General features: G+C 35.3%; 1 protein-coding gene across 1 annotated transcript in view; it reads left to right on the top strand.

The window, feature by feature from the left end:
* FASN3 (Fatty acid synthase 3) overlaps nucleotides 1-20,788 on the top strand; it is a 280,712-nt gene that overhangs the window by 88,159 nt on the left and 171,765 nt on the right. Inside the window, exons 13-15 of the mRNA XM_075362162.1 lie at nucleotides 5,681-5,982; nucleotides 8,302-8,563; nucleotides 18,916-19,024. Of these exons, the coding sequence (XP_075218277.1) occupies nucleotides 5,681-5,982; nucleotides 8,302-8,563; nucleotides 18,916-19,024 (673 nt within the window). The remainder of the gene's footprint in view (nucleotides 1-5,680; nucleotides 5,983-8,301; nucleotides 8,564-18,915; nucleotides 19,025-20,788) is intronic.

The following is a 20,788-nucleotide window of genomic DNA, read 5'->3' as shown; positions in this document are numbered from 1 at the left end:
ACTCTTTTCTGAGGAAAGGTAAAAAGATATAAGGTTCTGAAATTAGAGTAATAATTATAATTTTTTTTATATTGTAATTTAATTTAATTCTTTATATTAAATTATAATGTAGAGTAACAATAAATATAGTGATATGTTACAGTTGTTTTTCAATAATTATGCTTCCAGCACGATAACCTTAGGGATCCTATTGCATACATATTTTTTATTTGGCTTATTTCCATTTCTTAATTTTCTATTTATTTATTTATAAGCTTATTCTTTTACATATTAGTATAAACAGTATTTAAATTTTATTACATTTTAATAAAAGAGAAAAATTGAAAAGACATTTTCACCTAGATCATAGGTTTTTTCTTTCAGTATCTTTAAAATCAATTTTCTTGATCCAAAAGTTTATGAAATTGATTATTTTTATATGAAACTAACTTGCTTAATTTCAAAATCATGAGATCAACCCCCCAAAATTATTATACCTCTTGCTGTTAACATTTCTGAAATTGAGCACCTTCACCTGCCTGGCTTTCATTATTTAGAGATTATTTTTTTCTTCAAAACACCGAGTATAAATTTGTACTGTTTTAGAATTTTTTAAATTTCCCAATATCTAGAATTGCATTTCAGACTTAAAGGACGTCGAACTCTGTAATTTAAAAATCTTTCTCTAAGCATCACAGTAAGCAATTTAATTTTTACTTAACTTTTTTTCTATAAAATGTAATCTAGAGAGTAAACATCAAAATATTTTTACAAAGGAGTCAAAAACCAAATGGAATTTTGAATTCTACTTGATTTTCCAAAAATCAAGTGAAATATTATGGAAAGAAAAAATAATTTCTCAGATTAAACTGAAGTTAATCTTGCTAACATTTTAATTTTTGATAGATTATAGACGCCGAGATTAGTATTTATTTTCATTTTTTAAGGTTTTAGAAGTTTCTAACTTTGGCTGTTATATCTTTGAGAGAATAAATTATTAAATTAGGTTTCAAATTTGAATGAATCGAGAAGAAAAATTACAAGTATGGTGTTTTTTCCAACATCTATTTATGAAAAATAAAAAAATATGCCATTTAATAAAGTAACTGAGTAAAAAGACTTACCCATTAAATTCTTTTTTTTTTTTTTGTCTTCAGTCATTTGACTGGTTTGATGCAGCTCTCCAAGATTCCCTATCTAGTGCTAGTCGTTTCATTTCAGTATACCCTCTACATCCTACATCCCTAACAATTTGTTTTACATATTCCAAACGTGGCCTGCCTACACAATTTTTTCCTTCTACCTATCCTTCCAATATTAAAGCGACTATTCCAGGATGCCTCAGTATGTGGCCTATAAGTCTGTCTCTTCTTTTAAATATATTTTTCCAAATGCTTCTTTCTTCATCTATTTGCCGCAATACCTCTTCATTTGTCACTTTATCCACCCGTCTGATTTTTAACATTCTTCTATAGCACCACATTTCAAAAGCTTCTAATCTTTTCTTCTCAGATACTCCGATTGTCCAAGTTTCACTTCCATATAAAGCGACACTCCAAACATACACTTTCAAAAATCTTTTCCTGACATTTAAATTAGTTTTTGATGTAAACAAATTATATTTCTTACTGAAGGCTCGTTTAGCTTGTGCTATTCGGCATTTTATATCATTCCTGCTTCGTCCATCTTTAGTAATTCTACTTCCCAAATAACAAAATTCTTCTACCTCCATAATCTTTTCTCCTCCTATTTTCACATTCAGTGGTCCATCTTTGTTATTTCTACTACATTTCATTACTTTTGTTTTGTTCTTGTTTATTTTCATGCGATAGTTCTTGCGTAGGACTTCATCTATGCCGTTCATTGTTTCTTCTAAATCCTTTTTACTCTCGGCTAGAATTACTATATCATCAGCAAATCGTAGCATCTTTATCTTTTCACCTTGTACTGTTACTCCGAATCTAAATTGTTCTTTAACATCATTAACTGCTAGTTCCATGTAAAAATTAAAAAGTAACGGAGATAGGGAACATCCTTGTCGGACTCCCTTTCTTATTACGGCTTCTTTCTTATGTTCTTCAATTGTTACTGTTGCTGTTTGGTTCCTGTACATGTTAGCAATTGTTCTTCTATCTCTGTATTTGAACCCTAATTTTTTTTAAATACGTTATCGAATGCCTTTTCTAGGTCTATAAACGCCAAGTATGTTGGTTTGTTTTTCTTTAATCTTCCTTCTACTATTAATCTGAGGCCTAAAATTGCTTCCCTTGTTCCTATACTTTTCCTGAAACCAAATTGGTCTTCTCCTAACACTTCTTCCACTCTCCTCACAATTCTTCTGTATAGAATTCAAGTTAAGATTTTTGATGCATGACTAGTTAAACTAATTGCTCTGTATTCTTCACATTTATATGCCCCTGCTTTCTTTGGTATCATGACTATAACACTTTTTTTGAAGTCTGACGGAAATTCCCCTTTTTCATAAATATTACACACCAGTTTGTATAATCTCTCAATCGCTTCCTCAGCTGCACTGCGCAGTAATTCTACAGTTATTCCGTCTATTCCAGGAGCCTTTCTGCCATTAAATTCATAGCAAGAAATCTGGAAAAGGCATGCAACACTGAACACAGTAGAGGACGGTCATAAATCATAGAAACTGGAACTTTTAAAAAAAACTTTCAGATTTTAAAAGAAAAGTAACACTGAATGGGAAATATTTTTAAAACAGTTTGGAAAATGAAAACTTCAGTTTTGATTATTTCAGGCAGATCTTTTTTGGCAAATCACTGCACACTTCCTCATTCAGTTCTCCAGTCTGGTACAATGAGTGTGTGTGTGTGTGTGTGTGTGTGTGTGTGTGTGTGTGTGTGTGTGTGTGTGTGTGTGTGTGTGTGTGTGTGTGTGTGTGTGTGTGTGTGTGTGTGTGTGTGTGTGTGTGTGTGTGTGTGTGTGTGTGTGTGTGTGTGTGTGTGTGTGTGTGTAAATTCATGTTTATCTGTAGTATATATATAAATGAGAAATCCCTCGCTTATTTATCACAAAATCTCACATATCCTGACTAGCTAGAAAGGTATAGGCCAGTGGTCGGCAAACTCGTCATCCAAAAGAACCAAATATAAACAATACAAAATTGAAGTTGACAGAGCCATTTTTTTAAACTTAAACTTTGCTTTAGTAGAGACATTTTTATGGAAATAATTAGGATCAAAAGTACACTCTCAAGCTTGCCTTTGCTAAATATGTCTTAGTTTAACTAACGGTACATTAAATAAAACTTGGTATCATATTTATATAAAGATAATATTTATTTAAAAATATAACAAGTTAAATAATATAAAAGGTATCCTTAAAAAAACTACAAATACTCCACTAATGTGAACAATGGCCTTGCATTTCCTTGGAAAGTAATGGTAAGTCAGCTTTGTACGTTGTTGTTTTTAATTTTAGTCACGATTCCAAGTTTTCATCGATAAGCCATGTGGTTAATTGAAACCCAACCGCCAAAGAACACCGGTATCCACGATCTATTATTCAAATCCGTGTAAAAATAACTGCCTTTACTAGGACTTGAACGCTGGAACTCTCGACTTCCAAATCAGCTGATTTGGGAAGACGCGTTCACCACTAGACCAACCCGGTGGCTTGATTTCTTAATTTACTCTTGATAAAGTTCACGCTTTAAAATTATTGTTCGCATAAATATGTAGACCTAAATAAGGAAAGAACAGCAAACGCTAGTTTCTTCAGTCGATCATACGAGTCAGGAATACTATTCCAGGTGTTAAAAATAAACATATCTTGCCTCTCCAGATCTTTCAAAGCAGTCCACTTGTACTGTAAACTTAATTCACATTTATTTTTCTCCAGTAGCTCTAAATCGGTACAAAGATGCTCGAATTTTGAGCTTCACAATTCTTTATTTTTTTAAATCCGGCAACTGCATTTCAAAGCTGCCAATATCAATATTAAAGGGCGAAAAATTTATTTCTGTTACCGTGGCATTCAGAGGTTTTTTTTAACAAAGGCTAACGTCGCTTTGCTGTTTCTAAAGTCTTTGAACCTGCTGAGAAAAGCTTCCTTCATATTTAACAGTGTTGTTCTGAAATAGCAAATATCAATATTAGAATTATTTTCTTGACAATATTTCAATAGGCGTGGAAAGCGAATTAGAGTTTCTCTTTCAAAATCTTCGGCAAAAAGCGACAATTTGTTTTCGAATGAAATTAAATCTTCTAACATCGAAAAAATTGTGTTTCCTTTTCCCTGTAACGTACGATTAAGCTGATTTAGATGAGAAGTAGCATCCACCGTGAAATTAAATTTCTGGATCCACAGACCGTTTGTTAGCTCTGCATAGTGAACACTCTTCTCAAGAAGAAATGCTTTTATTTCAGTAAACAGTGAAGCGAGACGTTTTAAAACGTTTCCTCTCGATAACCAACGAACCTTGTTATGCAGCAGAAGATCTGTATACCTACTCTCTACCTCAATTATAAATTCTTTAAATTGGCAATGGTAAAGAACTTAAGCTACAGTGGAGTTGATAATCTTAATCACCAATTCCATTACCTTGCAAATTTCTTCAGGAAATTTCTGCGCACATAGTACTTCCTGATGAATAATACAGTGGTAAGTAAGTATCTCGTGATTACCTTTTTCTTTCAAAATAGCGATAAACCCATTTCTTGCACCTGTCATACTTTTCGCTCCGTCTGTTGAAATCGAGACAATTTTTTCTAATGGAATTTGATGTTTTTCGAAGCACTCAATTACAACATTTGCTATATCTACTCCACGCGTTTGTCCTTTGAGTGGCAATAATCCCAAAAGTTCCTCTTTAGGGCCTGTAGTGGAGATAAATCGCACAAAAAGAGAAACTTGCGCTGTATCATTTATATCACAAGACTCGTCAACTGCTATTGAAAGAGTTGAGGCCGATTTCAGATCTTCAATTTGTCGGTTTGTTGTGTTTGCAGACATTTTTACTGTTCTATCTTTCACTGTTTTAGCAGACAAAGGTATCTCTCGCATTTTTTTAAAAATGTCTGCTTTATTCTTAAAATCTCGAAAAACCTCTTCGGATGCACTTATAAAACAATTCATTATATAGTCAAAGAGCCGGATGCGGCTCGCGAGCCGCGGTTTGCCGACCACTAGTACAGGCTGATCGTAAATATTTTTGCTGTGTTGAGAAAATGGAGCTCATTGTTGTCATATCTTATATATATTTAAATTTTTATCAATTTTATTTATTATTTTTAAACAGTTAGAATTTAATTTTTGCTACAAGTCACTGTTTAATTGAATTGTAATTTATTAAAGTGTAAACTTTTATTTGTTTCTGAAAATTGAAATATTTCATAACATACTTACCACTATACCAATTAATGAGAAAGTAATAATTGTAAAAAACAAAATCATACACAGTAATAGAGAAAAATCGAATAAATTACCAGTAGATGATGCGGGATTCCACGAAAGTTAACAATTGGTAATTTATTAGATTTTTTTCTCTATTACTGTGTATGGTGTTTGTTTTTTACAATTATCGTTTATATATATATATATATATATATATATATATATATATAAACCAAAAGCAAGGTTTACTGACAGACAAAAAAAAATTTTATTTTAATGCATGAACTTTCTAAAGTAAAATAATTCAATCAAAAAAATAATTTATTGTTATTTTCAGGTTATACCAAAGCCAAGTCCTAGGTCCAATAAATGGGTCAGTACAAGTGTAAAAGAGTCAGACTGGAATTTGCCCATAGCTCAAACATCTTCAGCTGAATACCACACCAACAACTTGTTAAGTCCAGTCTTATTTGAAGAAGGTTGTCGGCACATTCCAAAGAGTGCAATAACTATTGAGATTGCCCCTCATGCTTTGTTGCAGGCAATCTTAAGACGATCTCTTGGAAAAGATTGTATCAATACTTTTCTTACTCAAAAAGGGAATGTTGATGTATCATTTCTCTTTTCTAACCTTGGAAAGTAAGTTTTGTCACCTTTGCAGCCTGCTAGTCACTTTATTTGTTATCATTCCTTTAATCTTACAGATATAAAATTAATGCATCATATGATCTATGTAACTCACGTGTTCAAATTAAATCTTCCCAACAAGTAGTTTATGAAAATTGCTTATGACCATTTAAAATCTTATTTTAAAGAAAGTTATTTGTCATTTCATGAATATAAAAAGGTTACATTTTGTTTATTTGTCCAGGTTTTCCTAAGAAAATATTCAACTGACTGTAAAACTTTCACTATTTAAAAACTCACTTCTTGAATGGCTAAGGTTCTGTAATATTTACATGAAAATTCACATCTTAATCTTAAAATTCAGTTTATGTTACATTTTAACATAGATATTTATAGAGGCTCTTCCCCCGTTTCAGATGTTTTTAATTTAATATATTAGGATACATTTAAACCAACAAATTAAAAAAGGAAAAATCAGTATATATAACAACTTTTGCTACAATGTAACAGAAGTGTACATGCCACAACTTCTCTAGAAACTTTTGTTTGAGAATTTCAAAAAAATGTTCAAGTGAAAATAATATGTAAAGTTTGAAACAGATTTTGTAGAAAATTTTTAACTATTGTTTTATTACTAAAGATTTTTTTTAAATTTTCAATTAATTCATTGTGAACAGTAATTACTGCTTGTAAAAAGGTGCTGACAGCTTACTAACTACCAGCTGTGTGAAACAGGGTAAGGTCTTTAGAGAAGCGCAACCTACTATCAGGGAAGTTGACCAAATGTTCATGCATGCATGTTGTCTATTAAATAGGGCAATCCTAAGTTATTAACTCAATTTAATAACGTTATATTTCCTGAACTATACGTTGCATCTGACTGATTTACATAGTAGTTGAGAGAGTAGGTTCGAAAGTTCTAAATAACATCACTAAAGCACATGTAGTCACATAAATAACTGCTAGAGTGCTTGTGCCGTCATTACGTGTCAGTTTGAGTAAGAAGGCTATAGTGTAACACAAGGTTTTCTGTGTTCATGAGTACGGCAAATCTCAGTCAGCAACTGCAGTCCAGTGTGCATTTCATCTTTGATTTAACATTGACTCTCCAACAAGGAAGAGCATATATCGTTGGCTTCACCAGTTTCAACATATAGGAGGTCTCTTTAAAGGCAGGAGCACAAGCTGAACATGTGTGGCAGAGGAGAACATGAGACGAATTCAAGAAAGTTTTGTACGAAGCCCAAGAAAGTCAACCCATAGAGCAAGCAGAGAACTTGGAATATGTCAACCAAATGGCTGGTGTGTTTTAAGGCATTATTTACCAAGCCATACCACTTACAACTTTTACAGGTTCTTCACGAAGGTGACAAACTAAAGCGTATTGAATTTTGTGATCAATGCTTGAAAACATTGAGGGTGACACTTTTCTTCTGTGTTTAATTTTTAGCGATGAAGTGAGATTCCATCACAATAGAAAAGTGAATAAACACAATGTTTGTATATGAGGTCTACAAAATCTCCATGATTCACTGCAATATGAGAGAGACTCCCCCAAGGTTAATCTATTTTGCACCCTATCGCAAACGAAGATTTATGGACCATTCTTTTTTGTGGAACTCATGGTTACTGAGATACATATCAGGACATGCTGGAAAAATGGCTTTTCCCTCAACTAAATGAAGATTTACAAGACTTTATTTTCAACAGGACAGAGCTCTGCCCCATTGGTACCTAGATGTTCGTCACTATCTGAATGAATCTCTACCTCAACTATGGATAGGATACATCAGAAATGAAGACCTGGCTCTTCAGTTCTGGCCTCCAAGATCACCTGATCTCACTACATGTCTCTTTATCTTGTGGGGGTTTGTGAAAGATGCAGTTTATATATCACCTATACTACACATCTGGCTCACCTGCAGAACCATATATCAGCGAACTCAGTAACATAAGATATGCTTCCTCGCATGTGGGATGAGTTCAGCTACTCCTTAGATGTGTGCCGTGCAGCAGGAGGGGGCCCACATTGAACATTTACAAATTGTATCTGTAAACTTTATAGTGAGTATTATCAGATGTAATTTACTTCACATTTGTCATTAGTTGATAATTTGCAATACAGAGTTATGAAATCGAGTCTATCATTATGCTTTATTCTATATATACTGAATTGAAAACAGAATGGTTTCTGTATGTAAATCTTCATTTTATTTCAATAGAGTAAATTATTTTGACCTAATTATTTGCAATAACCAGCTTATTTATGAAAAAGTAGTCAATTTAAGGAGATATTTCAATTAAAGATCATTTTGTCGATTATTTTCACAGACTTTTTACTGTCGGACTGAATCCAATCTTTTCTAACCTGTATCCTGAAGTACCTTTGCCTGTATCCAGAGGAACTCCAATGATTGCTCCCCTTATTTGCTGGGAACATTCAGAAGATTGGTATGTGACTTCATACCGGATGCAAGAAAAAATCAAATCAGGAGAAAGACTTATAAGTTTTTCATTAAAAGATGATGAGATGGAGTTTATTTCTGGCCATGTTATAGATGGAAGGAATTTATTTCCGGCCACAGGATATTTGGTAATTCTGTTTTAAGTCTATTATTCATTTCTTTTTTAAAATAGATACTATCATTTTTTGATACAATTTTTTTATGATACTATCATAATTAAACACATCAGTATTGCATTTTCTTTTCTCAAATTCATTTTTCTTTTTCATTACCTAAAAGTATTTGCCCCACAATGCACTATTCAATGTGTTTTTCACATCAAACAGGATCACTGCCAAAATCAAACACGTATGTCTTGAGCCTGAACTGGCCTCCCAGATGTTAGGCATGACCCTAGATATGGCATCTACAGTTGATCTGCCCTTACGAAAGCCAAACTGGAGAATATTAAGACTGTCAGTTGCCTCCAGTTCTTGGTTGAGCCTGTTAACCAACACCCTCTCGAAAAGCTTACTGAGGTAATTGAGCAAGCAGATCAGCCTAAAGGATACTGTTTGGCTTAGAAGGGGAGTTTCGACTTCCCTCCCCTCCTTCCTGAAAAGCACAAACTTCCTGATACTCTCAGGTTTAGTGAGCTCGATATCGCCGAGATGCACCAGGAATTTGCCCTGGAAGGAAGCCAAAACCTCTTGACTGTCTACAGGACTAGGGGCCTTCTACTACCCCCTATTGAGAGTACTGCTATCACACAGAATCGGATTGGGATCTGATAGCGTCTCGTCCTCCAGGACTTCCAATTCATGGTTAACTCTTGGTCCCTTAGGTTTCAAGAATGTTACATAAATATAGTTGGCGGACTCACCTCTGTTAAAAATATGGGCGTCACCTTGATTCAGCCCGGTGAATCCCGTCCCGGCCATCGTTTTATAGAGAGCGTGAACGCGGCGGTCATTCACCGTTCTGCTCCACTCTGGATTTTTAGAATAAAGCCTCTAACCAAGACGATTTCTGCAGACTGTCTACCTACCTCCACCATTAAACCATTCAGGCAATGTTCGAAAGCATCGAATGAACGGTTCGGAGAGATTTAGCAACTAAACTACAGCGCTGTCGAAGTCTCTAGCCAGGCACTGCGGGAACGAATTACTGGCAAGGCATCAGACTTCGATAACGGTGGTATTGCTGTCAGCCTCGCAAACCCCTCTGCCCACCAGCAACTAATGCTATATTTGGATCGTTGCACAACGTGAAATCAGCTTTTTCCCGTCTTGCGAACTAATCGAGACCAACTGGTAGACCTCCGACAGCTGTTTAAGTTGTATTGAAGAACTTTCATTTCCTATTTTTATGGCATTTTGCTATTAGTCTTGTGGCTGATAGCTTCGCAGGCTGCGCATCTTTGTACTTTTTGTGGCCGGCATTGCCAAAGTTGAAACAGAGCGACGAGCGGTCAGGGCCCTTGCACTTAAGAGGCAAGGTGGCCCTTATCCCAGCATCAAAATTACTTTGATTCTCACTTCCGTCTGGCGATACGGCAGCTGACCCACCCGATTTAGATCCTTCCCATTGCGTGGAGCGTATGAGAAGCGCCTCGGTCGCCTTCTGGGTATTGCCGAAAGCCAGCCAGAGGGACTTAACTGACACCAAGGTTTTATCTCCAAGGGCAAGCGAGACGCCCTCTTGCACATCTTGGGAAATGGTCTTGGCATCTCACAAGCTCCGACTTCTCGAAGCAATTCGTTGGCCAGCTCTTACAGACAAGGTTCACAACCTCGTAATCTGACATCCCCTGTGAAATAAGGGAACGTAGGTCGTCGCTTCCCTGCTTCCTTATCTGAGTGGCAGCTTCCACCACCACAAGACCTCCACTACCATCACCATCTCCTCAAGCGATCATCAGTCACTTTGAGAAGGAGAGCCCTGCTTTCCTTTATCTCCTGCTTGATTTTGTGTTGGCCCACACTTAAACGTGTAGGGCCTTGAACTCCGATAAGGAGCTAGAGATAACGGTATCGAGTCCTAATCGGTAACGCCCACATCTGATCTCGTCTGAAGCACTGAAGTTCATTTTATTTATATGATGAATATTATATACGTTAATTTAATTAATTAGCTTATTTAATTTTGTTTTTTATTTAGTTTATTTTATTAAATTAATATAAATAGTTTAGTAATTGTATTAATTTTTTTAAAGTTAGTTAATTTTATATAGTTTTAATTACAATGTTTAATTATTTTATTTAATTTTGTAAAAGGTTATTTAGTAGTTTAGATGAGGTTTTGTGAAGAGGTAGTGAACGTGGGAGAACGAGGGAGGAATTAGTAATAGCGTTTAACAGCAATCGAAAAAAAATTTTCCAGACTTTCCCTAACACGTACCCAGAGAGATTTAGACTAGGCTTAAATTGCTCAACTCCCGCAGCCCTGTTTAATTAATCAAAAAAAAAATTGACGCCGTATAAACATGAGACAGCTAGACGCTAATGCTTTACCGAACTACACCACCGACTAACACGTCAAGACCGTAACAGCAAACCTCGAATCACACATTATTATTTTACCAACTAGGTTAACAGACGACCTCACCGGGCTGGTCTAGTAGTTAATTTGTTAACGCAAATCAGCTGATTTCGAAGTCGAGAGTATTAAGATTCAAATCTTAGTCAAGGCAGTTTACTTTTATGCGGATTTGAATACTAGATCATGGTTACCTGTGTTCTTTGGTGGTTGGGTTTCAATTAACTACACATCTCAGGTAAGGTCGCCCTGAGACTGTACAAGAATACAGTTCATATACATTCATACACATCATCCTCATTCATCCTCTGAAGTCATACCTGAGATGATTCCCGGAGGCTAAAGAAGAAAAAAAAAAGTCCACGTGCTTGACCTCAAAGAGTGATTAAGAAACGGAAAGAAGAACGAACCAAGTAGTGAGAAAGAGTAGAAATTATAATATATTTAAATAGAACACTAATAGAAGGAGAGAGAAAAGGGAATAGTTAAATAATAAGAGTAGGTGATGGGGAGCAGAGACACTGCTAGACAGCGGTCTAGCGAAGAGAACGGACGGTGATGGGGAGCAACGTGGCAAATTAATAGGTTACACTGCCTGGAAAGAAAGAAAATTGCTAAAGGGAAGCAAAATAAAAGCGCTGTAATTTTAGGTAAACCAAAACCTACTTAGCTTTATTTTGCATTATTTCTATTACCCAAGCTTATTATTGAGTCTACGTTGAAGTCGTTTATCTTTAAAATATTTTGTACATTAAAATGGATAAAATATGAATCCCATTCTATGAAATACTGTTGGCCGTACAAAAAAGGTTATCTTTTATAAAAAAATAATATTACAGCAATGGATGAGATTGTGAAATGCTTTGTGGCAATGAGTTTCCTGTTTTTTTTCCCCCCTACTCCCCTGGGCCGGACATACAACAATTAAATAAAGCTCGGCTCAGGATAGTGTCCATTTACTCTAAGGGGTCTCCCCACCTACCGGCTGAAAGTCCGGCATGGCAGGTTGTCCCCCCCCCCCCCGTGGTCGTCTCTTTTATCTTCTGCCTGCGTCTAATTGTCTATCCGGACAATTAGGCGTATTATATGCGTATTAGCAAATTCAACTGCAACCATGCCATTATCCCCATAGAATAGACTCCATCCATAACTACCATTGACGTCCTTGACGGCCACATCACCCGCTGCATCAGCACACCACACATTTACTGGCCACAGTATACTTGTTAGGCTCCGTGGTCACTATGAAGTCCATCTTATTCTCTCTCGCAATGATGTCAACATGTGAGAGATCACTCCTATTAGCATTAGTCAGCAGTATCTTAAGCATTTTGCGTTTGAGAGCACTCCATGCTTCCACTGCTATCAGTTATCTTTCTAGACTTTTCGGGGCAGTCGACCTAAAATGTCCCTCCTTACCACAAGCAAAACAGGACCTTCTCCTATCCGGATCATCACATCTAGACGCCCTATGCCCCATAGACCAGCATCTGAAACATCTTTCAACTTCTGTACCCAACATCACTCTACATAACATCATCCAATTTTGATGCGTTCCTTTTTATAAACGGCTTCAGCCGTATCAGCGGGTACCAACAACGTAGCGGAGTTTGTCTTGCCATATGTCTCTCAAAGTGTCATGCCCTGAAACTGCTCAGCCTCCAGCCCTGTAGCTGTGACCACGGATTTAATTATCTCATCGGAAGTAACTAACGCATCAATGTCTTTTACTACAATCCTCTTGTATCTTTCTCGGTCCAAACGGGAAATCTTAACCCCTACCACCTCATCAGTGACTCTCTTTTGGAAGTCCTCATCCTTCTTTCCGTCGTGCTTTATCTTGACTAGAACTACGCCTGCCTGCCCACTTCTTACAGACATGATCTCCAGCAGTTCACACGCTACACCCTCCTTGACATTTTCAAGAGGTCAGCGTAGCTCCTATCTTGCGCTTTGATTGCAATAGTCTTTGAGGGAGCACCACGAGGCCTCTCCATAGACCTCGCTCTCGGATTAATCTCAAGATATACTCTATATGCAGTTTTCTTTTTCCTGCCTACATATTCCATCATTTTCTTTAATAATCCTCCTGTCTTATCACCAGTCGATCCAAACACAAACTTATCTCCCATTTGAAAAATCCTACCAATACAGTTTGTCATGTCAGCTATAACTCAACGTACCTCTAATGCTGAATCCGCAACTATTACGTATATCGTCTTCTCAGCTTCCATCAAATCCTCACCAATGAGCACCTTAGTGGTAGGCGTGAAAGCCACCAATTGCCCTGCCTTAAGTTTTTTATTACCGTAGTGTAATCTCAAATTAGGTATCATCCTATACACACTGTTCACAAACGGCGTCTCCAGTGACGTAAGGCCAATAACCACCACCGGATCTACATCCTCGATTTCTAAGCATGGATCTTTACAATCTACCGCATACTTATAGGTCTCAGCCGGCCACCTCCAGAGCAACAATTCAGTCAACTCTTCCTCACCAAGATCTTAATCTAACATTTGTTGCATACCCTCACGATCTTCCTGAAAATCAATCTGCGTAGCTACCTCAGTTGTGTTTTTCTCAACGGACCTTTTCTTCAACAATGACGTAAAATCCGTAATCTACCGCACTAAGCCGTACAATTGTTTCTCAATCTGTTTCACCTCCTTCTTATTATTTTTGTCTATGTTACCATGTAGCGTAGTAGCAAGCTCTTCTGGTTCGGTAATTAACCCAACTAGTTATCCTTCAGGTTCTCTGTCTTCTGTGCTTGGGGCTCTTTGTCGCTTTCTGACTTCACGCCCTCTTCGTTCTTCAATTCTTTCAGCAGTGTTCACCGACTCCATGCTGGTAGATGGCGTCATCAACCCCTGAGATTCTTCCTCTGGACTCATTATTTCTTGTTCTCCTCTTGTGGGCGGTCTTCCTAACGGCTTACTGGACTTGAAAGGATCAAATCGTTGATCCATTCCTTTTTTGTCTGTATCTCTTTCCAACAAAGAGGAATTGGAGGATTTGGAGGTATTCCAAATCTGGTATCAGAATCGAGTTTAGGGCCCAAAATCCAGTAATTTGATACCCAACTTACCTATGTTGGGGGGGTCTTTTTTGAAACTCCCCCAACTCTTTCCAGAAACGTCCCAATTTGGTTTCAACACTTATTTTGAAGTCAGCACACGAAATCTCATCCAACAATACCTCACATGACCTTTCTTGGGGAAGGGCCTTTTTGGGAGGTTCAAAAAAAATTCCTGGGGTCACCAACATTTTTGGAATACCCGGATTGATGGAGATCCGGGGGAAAAAGGTTGTGAAGGGAAAGGATAGGGAGATAGATGGAAAAAACAAATCCCCCTTATAAAGCTCGTTGGACTTGGAATATATTCATTCAAGAGTAAACTTATGAAAGTCCTTGTTTACGTTATTAACAGTGACATAACTCACCTGTATGGTCATGATAATTTACTTGGAAATATTCTTCATGTATTTAAGGTTAAATATGTCCAATTCACTATAGTTTTATATAGGATAAACACAAAAATTAAAATAGCACATTAACCCGTTATCCAATAATCACCAAATTTTATTATACGTATCCAACAAGTTTCCACCGACAGTTCCGTAACATCAAATCAAAAAAATAAAAACCAAAAACCTACAAAAAACACTCAAAAATAGCAGAGCGAAAAACACACGTGTAGCACACTATGAGATCTCTCACTCGAGTTTCCTGTTCCTGTTCTTTGTGTTTATAACGTGCCTGGGAACCAGCTGAGCCACAACGATCGGTAATCAACAACAGTAAGAACAATAACAAGAAATAATTTGTTTACAATCTATTGCAAAAAATGTGTTAAAAACAGTGCAAAAATTGTGTCATCAAATTTGTGTTAACATCAACCAAGCATCATCGTTGTAATGACTACGTTATTACGTTATTGTAATGAATTTTACATATATTAAATTATATAATTAAAATATATATTAAATTAAATATATAAATGCATATATTAAATAAATCGTAATACATAATTACATATAATAAATTTTACTTACTTACAGCGATTCGATGAAGCTAAAACAAAATAAAAAAGCACAATAATAATGATGCACTCTACAACAAATATATGAGTTATGAAGAACATTTATGTAATCATTAATTGAAGTACTTTAATCGTACTTCTGATACTTATATTTACGATAGTCGCATAGTAAATTGTAGTAAATGCAACTTTTGTTGATACTAAAAATACATTTAAGGTCCGTTTTTGTTCTGTGCGATACGAAGCGTACATTATTGCCGTCGACAGACATTCATTATTACTTTTTAGTTTTCGGAATGAAATATTACGGAAGTATATTAAATATTACTTTTGTAAAAAGGAAAAATGTATTGTTGCAGGCGAAAATTAATGATTATTACCTTAAACTATGTATTTATAGACTAGATTATTACGAAAGCGCGGAACATACTTCACTCACTCTTCGCGCGAACAATGGTGTGAATCGTAAATTAAACTAAATATTTATAAATACCTTTTTAAATATCTCGATAAATACGATTCTAAACTTATAAATAGCTACATTTTGAATTTCTTTGCGAGCTTTTTTACTGCTATTGAGAATTTATTTCTATTTGATTACTGACTGCATTTGGAGGTAAAGTACCGAAAAAGCCTAAAAACTTAAGGTAAAGATAGAATTTCATAATTTGATTATATTAACTAAAACTTTTACTCGATCGCTGTGTTCAAGTTGCAGAGATTAGAAATTTCATATACAGAAAAAAGGCGAAAAAACTGTGTTTTCCCCTGGTTCTCTGCAAATGCAAATGACGCTTTTCTCATTGTTTAAACAAGATCTGAACAAAATAATGTAAAAAGTATTAATATTGCAGATAATGTGTAAACAATAATTCGATATACATTCTTTTTTCTAACTTTTAATTATGGTTAAAAAAAATAACACCGACTCGGTGTCTTCTTCTGTTAGCCGCACTATAATTTCTGAAAGACGTGCTGCTCTTCTTCAGGAATCCTTGCTCCTAGTTTCTTTCACAGACTCAGACTTCTAAGCTCTTCCGCCTTTGACACTATCGAGGTAACTCCTTCGTGGCCGTTGAACGTTTGCCCTCGGCAGTAATTATTGCAAAGCTAGGACTTATTCAACGTAACACAGCACTTTCTTAGAGTATATGTGGGTTTTGGCATAATAGCCTCCTGTGTAGATTAATTCCTACCGCATCCTGTTGATGTTTCCATTTGGCCTAAGATTACTGTTCGGTAAAGCTTTATTCAGTTCTAACTCCTATATTTTGGAACCTTTTCACAAATCACCATCTTTCTCCCACCCAGTAGCTTTTTCCTGAGGTAGTATTTTTGTTTTTAATTAATTTTTCATTTTGTTAAACTTATTTTTTATCTACCGTAGATTTTTTATGATTTATTGCGGATGATTATTCTCTTCAGTCTTAATTTTTTAAGCGATACGTTTTTTTATATTACTAGGACATTTTGCACCCACACTTTTGTTCACACATTTTTTAAAACATCGCCTCTGTGATCATTTTTTGTACATTTTCGCGCATTTTATTTTACCTTTATGTTTTCTGTCAGATTTTTGGTTTTTGCATGTTCAATAGGATAACTATTTATCATACCCTCTGATTAATGTGTACATTCATTTCTTAGTTTTAAAATTAAACTACATAAAGAATCCTTAGAAAATGTGTGTGTGAAAAAAGCACCGGGTGAGCATCTTAAAACCGAATCGAGCCGGTTCGAACCGCAGTTATTAGAGCGTCACCTTTAACGCTGCTATTATTTCCACCACTATCGATTGTGTATGTTAGTATTCTCGTTTATTGTCAGCTGTAAACCGATCGCGTTTCAGTACAGTATAGTTTCATTCTTTGCAGTTGTGTTTTTCTAAACGCTTTTATTCGATCGAATAAACGGTTGATATAGCGGAAGCTTTTGTGCATTCTGGATCCTTTCAAGAAACGCGTCAAATATTCGCGAAAAATTTCCGAATGCCAATGTCCAGCAAAGACTAGCGTACATGATTCGGTTAAAAGATGGCATACAACGGGGTCGGTTTCAAACCTGAAACGAAATAGGTGACCTTCCATTAGGACTCCAGAGGCCGTACCGGATATTCAAAGAAGAATTTCTGCCGGTCCAAAATAATCTATACGTAAATTACTACAATAATGCGGTGTAAAATTTACATATTTGAGTAAGATTCTTCACGGTTTAAATTTAAAACCGTACCGTGTAACAACTTGAGGACAGACAATCCAAACCACCCTATCGCGGAGGCAACCGCGATAGGGCGGTTTCCTTCACGGTGCCCAGATCTAACTAGTCGCTTTCGGGGATATTTGAAGGATGGGTTTTACGAATCGAATTCTCTCATTATCGATGAACCGAAGGCGAACATTCGACAAGAAATCGACGTCATCGACAACATTTTGCATCAGGTGACTCAATTTCATCACTCGAGCACGAAAGCGCATCGCTTAGCAAGGCCCTCACTTCAAACATCTTTTGTAAAAATATGGTAAACGTGTAAGCCTTTGCTAAAGTAAATATAAATTTAATTTAGTCTACGTTTTAATTGTTTTATTTCATTCAAAAAGTTTACACATCACAACTGCGTTTACTCTGTAGTGGTTCGATTTTAAGTTTCTCTCCTGTTATAAGTGACATCTTTATCCTATACCTCGGGAAAAATTATATTTCATAGTTACGGATCTAATTGAAAATTAGTTTATATGATTTTACCTATCGCTGAATCGAGTTGGTTATTCATAGTAAATATTGCTCCATCGAATCGCTGTGCGATCAGGTTAATATTAGGTTTTTTTTTAATTTTTTTGTGGTTTTTTGTGTATTAGAAAAAGTAGGTAAGTGCATCAACAGAATTTAAAAAAAAATATTTATATATATATATACATTTTTAATTCTTCATTTAACTAAAATCAGTTTATATCGATGAACGGCACATCGATCAATAACGATAAATGACAGATTTAAACAAATATTTTCAGATACGACTTTAAAAAAAATTTCAAACATGGCCTACCGATTACGGTCGCATAATTTTATTATATAACGCGCTACCAGGCATGTTATCAATATTATTAAAGGGTCCTAGCTTAGAGGGTTAACCGAATCTCATAAACTATTACAACTCATCTCGACTCTTACAAACAGGCGGTTCTGCAACACTTGGAGCATCTCAAGAAATAACATTCAAAAGGATGTGAAGTAAGTTAAAATCCCGACGGCCAAAGCCACGTTCAGTGTATTAATTTTTCCCGTAGAATGATAATATCGATGGTAATTCTTTGTATTTGATTGTAATTCTTTGCTGTTGGCATTTTTTAACAGTTTAGATCAAAGCTTAATACATAATACATATAATACATAATAGCATAATACAGATTAAAAGTTTTATCGACTTTGCATTAGATTATTTATAATTAACAGAAATAGAGGCGATTCATCATCTCAATTTACTTATTATTACGACTATTTTATAAGACTACAGGGATCAAGATTAAACAGTTAAGTACTCGTGTATATTTAAATTACACTTACTGATAAGATTTGAATACTTATGTTATCAGTGCACTTTAGCCGCAGGAGTTAATTTAACAGGATCGTCTTAATACCAGTAATGAATACGGAATGGACGAATCGCCTACCGTAAAAACGGCTACCTGTGAGGATTATAGTATAAAAAAATTTTTATTACCGTCCCCGACAATATTCCAAAACTGCACACATGTTCGCTTTCAGGAGATGTATATTGTAGCTCTCGACTGTGAATATTTTAATTAATTTACTAATATTTTAATTTAATTATCGTTTTATTTACCCGTATTTTAATATAATTATCGTTTTATATCTTTCTGAACGATCCATACAGTTTAATTTATTTATCTGTGTTTAAGGTTCTCGTTTGGGAAACGTTTGGTATGATGAGAGGTGAATTGTACACAGAAGTTCCAGTAGTATTTGAAAATGTTCGTTTTCAGCGAGCAACCAATATTCCCAAAGACGGTATGAAAGTTTATTTATTGTTGTTATCATTTATTTCATTAAAAATTCATCTACTCGTATTTTATGTTTAATTAAATTTAATTGTTTTGTTACACATCAGTAATTTTTTCACTTAATAGCGTCTTTTCTACGGTCTGTTATTCTGGTATCCGGTAGTTCAGCACATTTGGCACTTTTTTTCTTCGACATACTTTCTGACGTGATGCGAAGAATATTTCTCGCAGAAGAGCATTTCTTTTTGATTTCTCACATTTGTGTAAAGAAATATTTGACTTAACTTCTTCATTTCTTCTTGTCTTTAATTATAAGCGATGGACCTGTGTCGTTTGTTGTTCATATTTAAAATCCCGTTATTCCACTTTTATATTTTAGTAATTAAGTTAGACAATTTTTTTTTGTTTAGTACCATGATTTGCGAATAATTAACGTTATTATTTATTTTCATTTTATGTGTTTTTACAATATTCATTATTATTTTAATCGTTAGTGTGTTGATCTTTAAAACTGATTTTCTGCAGTTTCATGTCTTTAAGATAATCTATAATAATACAAAGTGTAAAACACAAGTACTTGTACCGATCGTTTATCGATGCCATCTTTTCAGGTGACAAAAGCCATTTAAGCATTATGCAAAGAACATTAAGCAAAACGCTTCTCCACTTAAAATTACTCATTCGATGTGTTTTATTCTGAATCTCTTGTAATTTTGTTTTGAACTTAATAAAAATTCCTTTTATAATTTAATTTAGTTATATAATATTAAAACTGCTTACATTTACACTTATTTTATGCGTGTGACTCCACGCATCAGACCTAAGTTCATCGATTGTAATGCACCGTGTTCTGAGTAGTCGGACGTAATGAAATAGGTTTCACTGCAGTTTAATGCCGCGTCAACGAATCGATTACGGATCAGGGGTAAATGTGACAGTCGCTGCAACAATAGCGTTACATATTCATCGGCTGAGTAGATAAAGGCTGGTAAAGGCATTGTGCACGGTTCAGTTCTTAACATAATATGAAAAACAGACAATAAAGCCTTTGTATCTTATGAATGAAAATTTATAGAAATTTAGCACATAGCTTATTCATCTTGCTTTGTTGTGTGGTAGCACAACCACAATGGAAATGGATTCCATTGTGGTTGTGCTCGTGTTCAAAGCAGGTCCTACCCCAAGAAGTAGAAAAAGATAAAAAACAACTTCCGACTGATATACCAACATCTGATGCCACAAATTTTCTTTTACCGCTTCCAACAATTCTTGGAATATGCTCCACGTTTCATAATTTTGTCATATTAGACCGATACTCGCTATGAACATCATGATCTATACTAAAATTACCGTCACGGTAACGTTGAGTCGCTCGTAAATGTATTTTTTCATTACGTTTCACCATATTCTTCTTCAAGCGACATTAATGCCTCCGGAAGTTAATTTTAAGCAAAACACAAATTTTTTCATTTGTATCTTGTTCAGCGGTGGACATTTTGAACTTCAGTGGTGTTATATACACATTAGAAACGTTTATAGCTGTTGCTATTTCAGAGAAGAAACAAGAATGCAATCCCGACAGTATCGAGATATCATGAAGACTGTCAACATATGAAACAAATATTTTTGTTTAACAATGACTAGTACAAACAGAAAGCACTGATTCAGGCACTTTTTGAAATTACCGCGTTCTTATCTGTTAGCTTTAATACTCATGTTTGCTATTTAATTATGTTTGGCACTGCTTTGTGCTTCAATCTAAATTAATCGC

The sequence above is a fragment of the Lycorma delicatula genome, chromosome 4, assembly GCF_047948215.1.
Source record: "Lycorma delicatula isolate Av1 chromosome 4, ASM4794821v1, whole genome shotgun sequence".
In the NCBI taxonomy this organism is placed as follows: Eukaryota; Metazoa; Arthropoda; class Insecta; order Hemiptera; family Fulgoridae; genus Lycorma; species Lycorma delicatula.
This window is presented reverse-complemented; position numbering and strand designations above follow the sequence as displayed.